The sequence below is a fragment of the Canis lupus genome, chromosome 13, assembly GCF_048164855.1.
Source record: "Canis lupus baileyi chromosome 13, mCanLup2.hap1, whole genome shotgun sequence".
Taxonomy (NCBI): Eukaryota; Metazoa; Chordata; class Mammalia; order Carnivora; family Canidae; genus Canis; species Canis lupus.
In genome coordinates this window covers 11,924,295-11,938,184 of record NC_132850.1, presented here as the reverse complement: position 1 = coordinate 11,938,184, position 13,890 = coordinate 11,924,295, and the positions used below count along the sequence as shown (strand labels likewise).

General features: G+C 42.9%; 1 protein-coding gene across 4 annotated transcripts in view; it reads right to left on the bottom strand.

Moving 5' to 3' along the window:
* Positions 1–3,812: 3,812 nt before the first annotated feature.
* Positions 3,813–13,890, bottom strand: part of FAF1 (Fas associated factor 1) — a 460,794-nt gene continuing 450,716 nt past the window's right edge. For all 4 annotated transcript variants that reach the window (XM_072772177.1, XM_072772178.1, XM_072772179.1 and 1 more), the window contains one exon: positions 3,813–4,066. In XM_072772177.1, the coding sequence (XP_072628278.1) occupies positions 3,983–4,066 (84 nt within the window). In that variant the 3' untranslated portion in view covers positions 3,813–3,982. The remainder of the gene's footprint in view (positions 4,067–13,890) is intronic.

Genomic DNA, 13,890 nt, shown 5'->3' with positions numbered 1-13,890 from the left:
CTCAAAACTGAGAACCACAACTAATAGTGTGCAAACTAGGAGTTAATAGAATGAAGACTGGAGAGGAAGTCTCTTTTATTGCTTTTCCTTTCAGGCCACACTTTCAAAATATAGCTGGGAGGAGCTGTAAGGCCAGGGGGTTGCTAGGGGTCATCTTCCAAAGCAGATCGAGATGAGGGAGAAGCACTAAATGCAGACGGAGGTTCAAGGCAAGAAAGCCCAACAGTTGTATCTCCCCCCCTCTGGGGTTTGCAGCTTTCCTTTAGATAAAAATGTGGCTTGATGAAAAGAAGAACGGGCAGATTCAACTTCCCAAATGGTCTGGTGGTGTTTGCATGAGGTACATGGTGGTTCTGAATTTTCTGGCATCGATACTGCCCACTGAGAATCTGATGAATACAGATTTTTCCTTCCAGAAAATTACATTTAATTTTTCATACACAGTTGTGGAGGATGCCAAGGTCCATTCTCGGACATGAAATTTAGAGATTCTTTATGGAAGAGCTGTGAACCTGGAAATCAGCACCTAGGGCTCGAGTCTGGACTCTTCTACTGACAATCTGTGTGACTTCAGGCAAGCACTGCCTTTGAGCTCCATGTACAAAAATGGAATGATCATCTCTGCCCTGCCTTCCTCACTGCAGTGGGCTGTGAGGATAAGTGTGGAAGGTGTAGAAACTGCAAAATGCTATCTGAATGTTATCAGGACACTGAGGTTCAGAGAGGTCACTTACCTTGAGGTCGCACAGCTATTAAGTGGCAGAACCAAGGTTCAAACTGGAAGACACGGAAGTCTCTAATGTGTGTGTGTGTGTGTGTGTGAGAGAGAGAGAGAGAGAGAGAGAGAGAGAGATATCTCCCTCCAAGAATTTTTAAAAAGACCAAATGAAAAAAAAAAAAAAAGACCAAATGAAGTAATGCAGGTGACAGGGTCACCAGACTCTGACGTGTGATGTTTATGTGATTACTCCTGAATTTAGGGTCCATGTCCCATCCACCTGTGGGATCTGCGACTGGGTGGATGAGGGGCTGGGAGGGATGGAGGAGGAGTGTTAATCAGTGATGCTGCTCATGGAGACAACTAAGTCAGTTCCTCTTCCCCATCCAAATGAACGACGTCTGTGCCTTTGGGGAAATCTGTCAGAGCTCTGCAACATCTTTAAAACCTATCCCTTGGACCAGCGTACTCAGGTCAGTATGTGTAGCTTTGGGAGTAGCAATTTTAATGCAGCTGCAAACCTATTTTATGTGTCTAATGTCACCAAATAAAACTTATAAAAGCCTAAATCCCATTCTCCTACATTAAAAAAGAAAGATTCCATAAGATATTCTCATCCAATTCAGACTTTGGATGCTTACAATTCAGAGATCAACACCTGTGTGTCCCAAAAAACTAGTGGTGCCAAAAAATGGCAACACTGTAAATCAGAAAGTGCCTTAAACCTTCAAGCTCATGCTCCAAACACAACTAATAATCTAAGAAACACAAAGGAATGAGCCGGAGCGGGGGTGAGGATGACAAGGAGCCCTGGAGCATCACGGCAAACAGCTGGGCCCAAGAACACGGGGCTTGGTTCTGAATGGCTCCCTGCGCCTGGTGGCTGGGATGGAAAGCCCGGGGAAGTGTGAGGGCAGGAGGAAAAACTGTCGAAGGACGAAGGACGAAGGACGTTGCTATTTCTATGGTCGCAGAAGTTACTTAATAACGTCTTCTCTTGTGATAGCAAGTTACTTAATGTTTTTCTTAGAACCTAACTTTATGCAAGTCGCTTTAACTTTGTGTTTGTAAGAAAAAGTCCCAAACTGCTTTGGCCTCCTGTTCTGGAGCTTGGGAGACCAGAATGACGTCACTGTACAGTGATAATTAGCAGAGGCCTTTCCCAGCAATGGGGGCCGATGGGCTGGTGTTACATGAGACTGACCTAGGAGAATCTCTCAAGACCTGGTTGAAAAAGGGTGTATAAATTTCATACACATTCAAGAAGCATTTAATAACTTTTACGAAATCGGGTGCAGAGTAAAGTCTGTATTACTGGAACACAGAAGTGAGGATGATAAGTCAGAACACTAGGATGAAGTCAAACCCAGATCGATGAAACAGGTTAACCAGGAAAGAAAATTCAGAGTCCTGTCTCTCCAACTGCCACCCACTCTTGCTGCTGTTCCTGAGTATGGCCTGGGTTCAGAGCTAGAGCATTTGCTCAGCAGCTACAGAACAAGGTCTACCTGAAAAAAGAAGAGCCGGTGCCCTCGTGCATCCACAGCATTGGAAATGACGGTCTTTGGGGCCATCGGTTAGGAAGGTAGGAGTGGAGCTGGGGAGGGAGTACTCAGGTTGAACTCCCCCCACAGTGGGTGTCTTATCCTTTCAGCCTCCCTGGGAGACCTCTGGAGCCAGAGAAGGCCTGCACTGAAGCAGATGTAGCACAATCTTTTAGGAACACATCTCGTAGGAGAGCGTGTTCGGGGATGTCCCTGGTTGGAGCATCAAAGAAGAGACACAGGAGTAATTTTCCTGGCCAAAATCCAATAGCCACTTCCAGAGAAAGGGAAACTGACCAGCCATATCTTAGGCTTCAGTTAGAGTCTACTGAAAAACCCTTGAATTGGGCCAGGGGAAGAAACCCAGAACTTAAGAGTGTACACTGAACAAATACAAAATGTCAAAATCCAAAAACCACACCTGGGACAGAGACCACAGGTGACATAAAACCAGATATGGAGAGACATTCCAAGACTAAAAAGTCATTGGCTGTGAAGGCATAAACAGTGCTTTCAGGAACTAAACTTCAAACCCCAAATCCACAGAAAAACAAAAATCCCCAAATTATTTTATGTAGGTTCAAGCAACATATGTCTTCTGAGCTGAGCCCCCAGGTTTGCTCTCTTAAATATATGAAGTCAGAATTTTCAGCCATAGGATGAAATCTCTTTCATTCGAAATGGGAATCTAGTATCTAGTACTAAAGCGTTAAAAGAATAAAATAGTGGGGCAAGGTTTTAGACCGGGACTCAGAGTCCATGGGTGACTGATCAGATTTTGGTAATGGATGACAAGGTGCTTAAAATACCAAGTCACAAGGTCCAAACACATGATGGAGCAGGAGAGGATTGTGTGCAGTATATACAGTTGGACCAGCAACCTGGGAGCTGGTATCCATGAGATTTTAAGTGCCCAAATTCAAACCTAACAGCAGCTTCTTGCAGCCGGGCCAGATACCAAAGTCCTGGTACTGGTCCTCTTCACACTATCTTAACATTCACAAAATGTGCTTCGACAGTTTTCCACGCTGCACTGGGACAGCAAATACCTCCTAGATGGACCCAGGAGACTCAAGGCAGCAGCAGTAAACCAGTATCTTGCATATATGTCAAATGCGGTCCTCAAAGCTTGTGAGCTTATGTCTTAGGTAAAGAAGTCAGAAAGTACCAACAAAAATGATATGCTTTTTTTCCTACAACAATGTTTAATCTCCATGCTGAGAAGTCCCATTTGACTTTTTCCCCCATGCCTTTTAAAATTAGGTGACAAAGTAGAAATCCAGTCATGAAAATAAAAAGGCAGAGGTGTATGAGCCCTGGCTCAATGAGACATATCAAATACATAGCATCCTGGTGTCACAGGGCAGAGAGAACTGTCCTAGACAGTGTGGGGGAACGATGGGCACTGCAGAGGTAAAAATTCTACTTCGTGATCACTCACACGTGAACAGTGCATTAGTCATTGAACAAGGGTGAGGTGAGGGGTACAGGAGGGTGGCACAGTTGTAATTCTCTATGAGGGCTGGGAACATATACTCGTGGATGGGAAATTTTAAGTAGCTATGTTTATTATTACTTTTTTCCAGCAATCTTGCAAGAGGCAGAAGTGTGACATTGAGTTGAGTGAGACGAGCGTGTAGGTGGGTTGGCTGAGGAGCCCTTCTCTTGATGCAGGCCTCTGGCTTGTCAAGGAATGGCTGGTTCCACTGCTGGGCCATGTTTACTCTTTTGCTTCAAGGAAAAGGGTTTCTTGAGGGAACAACTTTACCTCCAATAAAGATTTATTTGGGTCCAGCTGGGTTACCTGAAAGGAAAGAAAACATATTTAAAAGACTGGAACCAGCCCTCTTTTCTCCACATGGTGTTCAGGTCCTACCTGTGCACACTGACTCTCAGCCTGCTACGCAGTGGCATGAGCACTTCCAAATCTATTATCTGTCTGATGTTCCGGTAAACCTGTGACACAGGTGGTGCTATTTCCATCTTCTAACCGAGGAACCCGGGGCTCAGGGAGGTCAGGTCTCATAGTTTAGTGGAAGAACTAGTATTTGACCATAGGCAGGCAGAGCTTGAGGACACCGGGCCTCTTCCTGGGCGGGTGGAAAGTCCATGCCTCCTGCATAGCACAGCTTGGCTGACAGAACAGGAGCTCCTTAGGAAAGGGTACTCACTGGCCGAACAACCGATTGGCATTCTTGGGGACCTCTGCTTGGTTAGCTCCTGAGAGCATGGAGAGACTTTTCTGCTCGGTAGGAAAAGAACTAAGTCTTGGGGGCTGATCTTCTGGCTACACTTTCCTGTGGTAAACTGGACAATGCCTACTGTACCATGTCCAAAGATGAATATCCTCTCCTGAGGAGAATCTCCCTAGGAAGGCATATCGTAATCTCCTCGTTGGCAGGGTGGGAGGATATTTTAGTTTTAAAAAAGGAGTCAATACCATAATAAGATTGTATAGCTTAGAAATAAAAACCCCTCATTATTTAATAATATGAGCTATAGAGAGTAAAGCTAGACAAAATCTTGGCTCAGATGGGATACGTTAGTCATACAGGAATCCTAATGTAGGTTTATGATCTCTTAGGCCAGGGGCAAGGATAGACAATTTAGGAATCGGAGAGTGAGAGAAAGAAACAGTTTTCCTATTTATCAGAAGGGAGTATGAATTTTAAGAAGTTGAGAAATACTAGTTTAGTGGAAGGGACAGTGGGCTTTACAACCAGAAAAACCCCGGTTTAAATTACAGCTGTGTTGGCTATTAGCTTTGTGGCTTTGGAATTAATATCAACCATGTAGGACTGATGTGAGGATTAAATGAGAAAAAAATATACAATTAGCACAGTGTCTGGCACAGAGCAGGTGTTCAATGATGTCTACTGTGTATGTGAGTAACTAAGGATGGACAGACACACAGATAAGTGGACAAGTCTGCATGTTGTGTGATGAGAGGCTGAGTAGCCTGCCTTGTGAGATACAGGGGCTCTGGGCCTGTGGTCCACAGAGAATATAGCATCTGAGGTTTGCAATCTTGTCCTCTGCTCAACTCAAGCCACACTTAATGAGATGGCTCTGCTGTCTTCTAGTCAAGGGAGATGGGGGCCCTGGGAGGACTAGAGTCACAAGCAGGCTGGAGAGCTGGAGGAGGAACACTATCTTGACTGTATCCAGATGGAAACCTGGTATGCCCAGGAGGGTCATTAAGGAGACACATCAACCTCCAGAATCCCTCTCTGCTTGTAAGGAACCCAGAGCAAAGCAGCTCTACTGATATCTTTTGGGCTCTGGGCAGATGGGCAGGCAAGGCGGTGGGGAGGGCCCAGCCTGCTGTCTGTCTTCCAATGCACTGGGGGGGAAGCTGCTGGCAAATGTTTACCCACTTCCCCAATTAATGTACAATATTGTGCTGTCTCTTGTCAACAGAGTCTCTGCTTCAGACTCATTGGTATTTTCTGTCCAGCTGCTTCTGCTATTGTTCTTAATTAACATGCCAGAGCTCTTCCGGCATCTTCTACTTTGTTATTTGTGGTTTGTAAATATGATGTTTGTTGGGAGAAACCATCATCATAATAGTGCCAGAGCAGTGCATACCGGCAGAAAAATACACTATGAAGCACTATGAAGCTGGGAGGCTGGAGCCTCAGGCCCAAATTACACCTTGCCTAAGCTGTCCACACACAAGGTTAGAGATTCAGAAAACATACCCACTTTGTACATGAGAAAAGTGTGTCCAAGGAAAGTTAAGTGATTTTTTCTGTCACTTTGGGCTAGACAGTTGGGACTTGAAAAGGAGGAAACTAAAGTTTCTTGAATGCCTATGACATGCCAAGGATTTCACGTTATTTGATTCCCGTAACAATCATGCAAGGTAGGTAGAGGTGGCAAAATTGAGGCTCAAAGTTGTTGCCACTGGTTGAAGCCATGTGGTTAATAGGGTCTGTCTGTACAGTATAATGGTTAAAATGACTGAAGCAAACTTACATTCAAATCCCTGTTCTCACTATACTACCTCTAGACCTTGAAGAGGTTCTGTAACCAGAGAGCCTACACTTTCCCATCTCTAAGATGAGACTAATCAGTTTCTTCTTCCTAGGTCAGTGTGATGGTAAATGGAGAGCTGGTAAAGCTTCTGGCACAATACCCAAGCCAGTACATGTTCATTCAACGGTAGCCACTACTGGCTGCAATGTTGTCTTGGAGAGGGGTCCTGGTCTAACTTCACAGCTGGAGCTCTTTCCCAGAAGCCTCTTGGAGCTCAGGCCTGCAGGCTGCCCTGCTGCCCTGCTAGGGTAATGCCTCAGTTACTAGAGATTCCCTTGCATAGCTTCAGTGCGCTGAACCACTTCACAGCAACCATGACTGTTTGGGGGCTGTTCCTTCTGGTACCCCAGATCAGAAGTAATCTTTTTCTTCTTTGATGGTCATTTCAGACAGGAATTTCAAAGTGAACAAGGACAATCTCTGCTTCCATTCTTTTTTTTGCCTGGCATGGAAAAAAAGACTGTGGGGATCCTAGGGGGATAGGTGGCCATGCTGTGGAACCATCCTGCAGTGCTCTGGGTCCCATGCAAGAGGGAACTGAGAAGTGGTGGTGGTGGTTGCTGCTATAGGGAAAGGGGTATCTGAAGGACTGCCACGTAGATCAGACTCATGTGCAGCGCCTGTGGGCAGGGCTGGGACTGGTGCAGTAAAATCCCAGGGAAGCAGAATTCAGCTGACCAGAAAGAACTTTTTAATAAAGGAGCAGCTGCTGGGTGTGCTGCTGGGCTACTTTCTTCTTCCTCCTGTTCTTTGTTTTCTTCTTGTTCCCAACCATCATCATAGCAGCAACTACTATTTACTGAGTACCTACCATGTGGCCGGAACCAGGCTAAGTACTTTCTCTATAGCACCTTAACTAGTCCTCAGAAAAGCCAAGTGGAGTAGGTATTATTACTGCCATGGTACAGCATTATCAGACCAACGTGCAGACAGAGTAAGATTTTGCACTCAAGTCTTCGACTCCAAAGCTCATGCTAACCAGAGTGCTTCTGGCTAACCTGTCAGCAGACTACCTTGTGACAGGGGAGGAGGGAGAGTGGATACAGTGAGTGCATTCTCTGTTGTCCCTAGAAGCATTCATATAAGGGCATTTTTGAGACGATGATGAAGATAACGGTAATGCTAACCTGTATTTAGCATTTATTTTGTACCAGGCATATTCCAAGCATTTTATATTTACAAAATAATGTGATTCACATGATGTACCTGAGGTACAATTATTATTCCCATTTTACAGATAAGATAACTGATCCATGGAACACACCAAGTAAGGTGTGTTCACCCAAGGTCTCAAAGCTACTCAGGACAAAGCCAGAATGTGAATCTAGCTTTGCCATCCATATGCTGAACTGCTACTCTAGCGGCCAGGGGTGTGGCTCAGGGTAGGATCCACCCACAGAGAAAAGGTGGATGAGATGCCCCTGAGGGTCTTTCTAACCAAGCTTCCAAGAGATAAGATCTTCACTTTAAGAATGGCAAAAGATCAAGGGTCAGGAAAAAAAATCCTGAAATGTTTATAAAATACGAATACAAAAACCCAATCTGAGCTTGTACTCTGCCATTTACTCGGGACTTTACTGAATTATTGACTCTCTAAATCAACAGAGAAACCCACCCTTTGGGACTCCGTGGGAGAGAAGGCGTATTCTCAGATAAGAGGTATGGCCTGACTTTGCTTAGAAAAGGAAGGTCAATCACCTTGACATTTTATTCATTATACTTGGGAAACTTGGATGATATATCTTCTTATTAAATTAATATTTTGGAAATTTGGCTTTGTAAAACTTGTTTACATTAGAAAAAATGGTACAGGGATCCCTGGATGGCTCAGCAGTTAAGTGCCTGCCTTCGGCCCAGGGTGTGATTCTGGAGACCCGCGATCGAGTCCCGCATCGGGCTCCCTGCATGGAGCCTGCTTCTCCCTCTGCCTGTGTCTCTGCCTCTCTCTCTCTCTGTGTCTCTCATGAATAAATAAATAAAATCTTTAAAAAAAAAAAAAGGTACAAATAGAGCTATTCTTTCCGAGATCAATTTTCTCAGCAGTCTGAACTTTCATATACATCTTATTTCTATTACTTCCTTTGTAAAAAAAAGTCTAACATTGCTGCTAAGAAAAATGTGACTCAGCGTGACAGAGTCTCATCCTAGGCCATACCAAAGAGAGTCCCAGGATGCTAGGGGGAGAAAGTTCCTTGAATGCCAAAGTCCAATCCCTTCATTTCACAGGTTGCCTACCTAAGGCTCAGAGAAGTCAAGTGACTTGGCCCAGGTCACACAGTTAAAGAGAAAGATGTAGTCCTGTACCCTAGACTTTCTGACTTTCAAACAGACTCTCTGACTTCTGTTTTGGGATTCTTTCTAGCCATACCATTCTGCCTCTCACTTAAAAAAAATACCTGAACATAAATATAATACTACCATTGGACGGAGGACTACCTGAGAGCAGCAGCTGAGTGATACTAAAAATAATAGTAGCAGCAATACATGCATAGTGCTTTATAGTTTGCAACATATTTATACAAATATTAACTCACAGTCATATAGCATAGATATTATTATCAGTCCTTGTTATTTTACTTAATTTTGCTGAAGTAATGCTTTTATTTTGAAACTGAAGGGGCGCCTGGGTGACTCAGCAGTTGAGTGTCTGCCTTTGGCTCAGGGCGTGATCCAGTCCCACATCAGGATCCTTGTATGGAGTCTGCTTTCCCCTCTGCCTGTGTTGTCTCTGCCTCTCATGAATAAATGAATAAAATCTTAAAAAAAAAAAGGAAACTGAATAAAGTTAAGTTTGGTAGTCCAATATTTTCACATTTAGGAAAAAATTCTAGGTTCAACAAATGGTACTGGAACAACTGAACACTGACATGCAAAAAAAAAAAAAAAAAAAAAAGGAGCTAGATGCAGACCTTACACGCTTCCCAAAAATTAACTCAAAATGGATTATAGACTTAAAAGGTATAACACAAAACTATAAAATTCCTAGAAGATAACATAGGACAAAACCTAGATGACCTTGGAATGGCTTTGATTTTTTAAGATACAACACCAAAGGCACAATCCACAAAAGAAATAATTGATAAAGCTGGACTTCATTAAAATTAAAAACTTCTGCAAAACACACTGTCAAGAGAACAAGAAGACAAGCCATAGACTGGGGAAAAATATTTGCAAAAGACATATCTGATGAAGAATGATTATCCAAAATATACAAAGAATTCTGAAAACTCAACAATAAGAAAAGGAACAATCCAATTAAAAAAAGGGTCAGAAACCTTAAAGATACCTTATCAAAGGAGATCTGCTGCAGACGGCAAATAAATATATGATAATATGCCCTACCACATCATGTGCTATCAGGGAAATCCAAATTAAGGTAGCAATGAGGTGCCACTACACGCCTATTAGTATGGCCATCATCTAGAACACTAACACCAAATGCTGGTAAGGATGTGGATCAACAGAACTATCATTCACTGGTGGTGGGAAGACAAAATGGCACAGTACTCTGGAAGACAGGTGGTATTTTACAAAACTAACCATATTCTTACTGTATAATCCAGTAATCAAGCTCCAAAGGAGCTGAAAACTTAGGTCCACACAAAAATCTGCACACACAAAAAAGGTTTTTAGCACCTTTATTCATAATTGCCCCAAACCTGGAAGCATCCAATATGTCCTACAGTAGGTAAACAGATAAATGAACTGTGGTGCATCCAGACCATGGAATATTATTCAACACTAAAAAAAATGAGCTATTAAAGCATGAAAATACATGGAAGAATCTTAAATGCTAAATGGAAGAAGCCAATCTGAAAAGATTACATATTGTGATTCCAACTATATGACATTCTGGAAAAGGCAAAACTATGGAGGCAGTAAAAAGATCACTAGTTCTAGGGGCTGGAGTGGGGAAAGGTGTAGAATTGGGAAGCAATAGACCACCAGTGGTTTCTCACATGTATTCTTGTTTTTAGAGTAAAATTTGCATTTCAGAAAATTCCAGCATCTCCAAGGAGAGAACAGCTCTGTTCTCTTATTTTCTGTAGTATTTGACTGTTCCCCTCTGGGCAGGCACCACCACCACTTTCTAGACTGTGCTGTGTGCTGGCAGCACTGTGAGCAGAGGGAGCCTTGCACAGCCCTCAGAGCAACCCTTAGCTACACTGGTGGAAAACTTAAAATCTTTTTGTAGCTCTGTGTAAACACTAGAATCTCATCTATACCCCTACTTCCTCCTTTTCCCTCCCACAGATGTGAAAGACAAGGAGGCCCCATCATCTACAACAGACAGACCACACAGCCTCTGCAAGCACTTACTACCCTTTCAGCCCTCAGCAAGCTCTCCCTCCTCCATATTCCTTTGTACTAATAGCTAAGGCTGTATATTATCTGATGCTGTCAGGATGCAAAGGGCCAGAATGTATAGGTTCTGGTTCTGGCTCTAATAGTGTCATTTTTCTTTTCTGAGCTTTAATTTTTCCATTTTTAAAAATGTGGGGGTTAATGTATCAATGGGGTCAATTGGGCCGCAACTGGGATTTGTAAATAGAACCACCTGGGTTCAATGATCCAGCTCTTGGCCACATCAGTAAAATGCTTAGAGCTCCAGCTTCCTTCTCTACTGGGTGAAAAGGTTGTTATGGGGATTAAAGTAGCCATGCCAGAGCCTCAACACGGCAGCTACCATGATTCAATGTCTTATTTATGTCTTAGTATGGTGTGAGCTCCCCAGTGACCTAGGGAGAGAGACTTGGGTTGAATTCCATAGCTAAAACCTCCTAACTCTCTGATGACCATGCATAAGTTACTTAATTTTCTGGTTCATTGTTTATTTATAATATTGAGACATTTTTTGCCATCCAGAGTTGTGACGATTTAATAAGGTGAGGCTTATAACCATGAAGCACTTCATACTCCTGCTTCCACAGAGACTCTGGGATGCTCTCCCTGTCACACAGGGTGAGACGAAGACCTACCTATCTGATTGGTGAGTTTGGGTGAAGAATTAAGCTCAGCCCCTCCCTTTCCCTTTTCTGGAGCCAAACCTGCTTCTCCAGTTGTATACCAAAGTCTGCATGGGCAAATCTGTCTAATTTAGGGGCAAAGAATATCAGTAAGCCCCCTGGCTGCAGATCCCAAACCGCAATCTCTGATCAACTTTTCCAGTAACAAAAGTGATATTTGTATTCCCTCTGAGTCCTATGTCTCTCTTTCAGCTGGTCTTATGTCTTTCAATTAGTCCTGAACTAGTTAAAGTGAAGAGGTGTAATTTAAATGACACTTAAAACCCCAAATACCCCCATAGCACTAACCAAGTGCTTAATAATTATGATTTGATGTAACCTGATGTAAGGGTCACAACTTTTTTTTTTTCTCAAAGTCTATTCAGCCGTGATGAGAAGATGAGAGTCACCCAGTCAGGGCATTAATCAGTCCTAAATACATTTCCCACCCATAAAGCCACAACAAAGCTTATTCATAAAGTCATGCTTCTTTAAACAAGTTATCTGAACACAGAATGAATGTGCTCACAAACTTCCTTCTGAAGGATGTGTACATAACAATGACTATTGTGTTACAGCTCTCAGACCACTTTCACATACATTATCTAAACCTCAGAGCTATTCTAAGAGATTGGAGTAATTTATCCTCACTTTAACAGATGAGAACATCAAACCTCAAACAAGGACATTACTTAGGGTCACACAGCTAGGAATTGGTAGAGCTTGCATTTGAACCCACATCTTCTCACTTCAAATCCTGAGCTTTCTATCCTAGGAGGCAGCACAAAGGCTGCTTATGTAAGTTCCCAAGTTACACTGAAGTTGAATATACATATCTGCTTTTGCATCTGTTCAAAATTAGTATTTACTTTGAGCATGGTGGAACAACTAATCTTTTTTTTTTTTTAAGATTTTATTTATTTGACAGAGAGAGAAAATACACAAGCAGGGGGAGCAGCAGGCAGAGGGGGAGGGAGAAGCAGGCTCCTCACTGAGGAAGGAGCCTGGAGTTGGGGCTCGATCCCAGGATCCTGGGATCATGACCCGAGCCAAAGGCAGACACTTAACTGACTGAGCCACCCAGGTGCCCCAGTTTGTTTGTTTGTTTGTTTTTAAAGATTTATTTATTTTGGAGAGAGAGAGAGAGAAAGAGAGAGAGAGAGAGAACACGCAGGAGGGGAGAGGCAGAGGGAGAGGGAGAGAGAGAATCTCAAGCTGACTCCCTGCTGAGTCTGCCGAACGGAGACACCTGTGTGGGGCTTGATCCCATGACACAGAGATCATGACCTGAACTGAAATCAAGAGGTGGATGCTTAAGCCACCTAGGTGCCCCACAACTAATCTTACTGGTATGCTAGGACTAATCCATTCTGTTAGTTACTGAATTTAAACAAATGCATTTTAATTACCACAAGTTTAAAAAATATTAATGTCATCACTACCAAAAAAGTTACCATTTTTTTTTTTTTTGGCATTTTATAAGTGCCACATGCTATACTAGTTCTACATATTATCTAATTAAATTGTCTTAACAATCCCATGAGAGAAGTACTCCTATTATTCCTATGTTATACATGAATTCTCTGAGGTCAAAAGCAGTTAAGGGATTTGTCCAGCATTACACAGGTGGAAAAGATAAGGCTAGAATTTGCACCCAGGTTTGTGAACTTCTAGCCTATATCTGATGCAACCCTCTTCATTGCCTCTTAACCTCTGATCCTACTTCTAAACAGAAAACAGTTCATGTTCCCTTGAACATTAAAAAAGCATGCACTCTGCAGCTGTACCATAGCTCATGTTCCTGTTGTGGTATGAGCTTTATTGTTTCCCACAGGAACTTTATTCCTGTCAACTTGGTCCTAATGGTTAATTGTCCATTTTCTTTTGTTGAGTTGAGAATCCCTAAAGAGGCCAGTTACACCCACAAAGTGTCAGAGGGAGAACTTAAGAACTGATCTGCTGGTCATATGCTGATCAGGGTATGAAGAGGCTTTGGTAACTATAAAGTCTTTTGCAAACATAAGGGGTTACTCCTCCTCCTCCTCCTCCTCCTCCTCCTCCTCCTCCTCCTCCTCCTCAAGCACAGCAATGCCAGTTTTAGTTCCTAGCAACTTCTCCTCTACATTTGCTGTAGGTAGTAATGCAACCTCCAAAGAAACTTTCAATCTGGAAGGGTCTCTCTATGGGACTAGATAGCTGATTTCCATCCCAGTTTCCTGTGTAGTTTGTGGACCAATATGTCTCCTTGGATCACAGGAAAGAAATAGCACTGGGGCAAGAGTTTCTAGAAAACAGTGACAGATGCTCCTCTTTTCATTATTAAACTGTGGTAGAATAATTTGTGTGCTACAGAGTGAGGCTGGGTAGGCTGCTGTAGTGCGAAGAATAGGGTCCTAACTAGACATTTTCTTTCCTTGAGTTTCTTTTTTAGATGGGAAGAAGGGAGAATGAAAGAAAAGTTAAAGGAAGAACAAAGGGAGAGAAGACTAACATGGCAAAGGGATAAAAATTGTATCTGGTAGGCTGCCCTATGTGTTCTTTGGTTTATCACGTTATAATAATGGTGACAGTTAACCAACTGTTT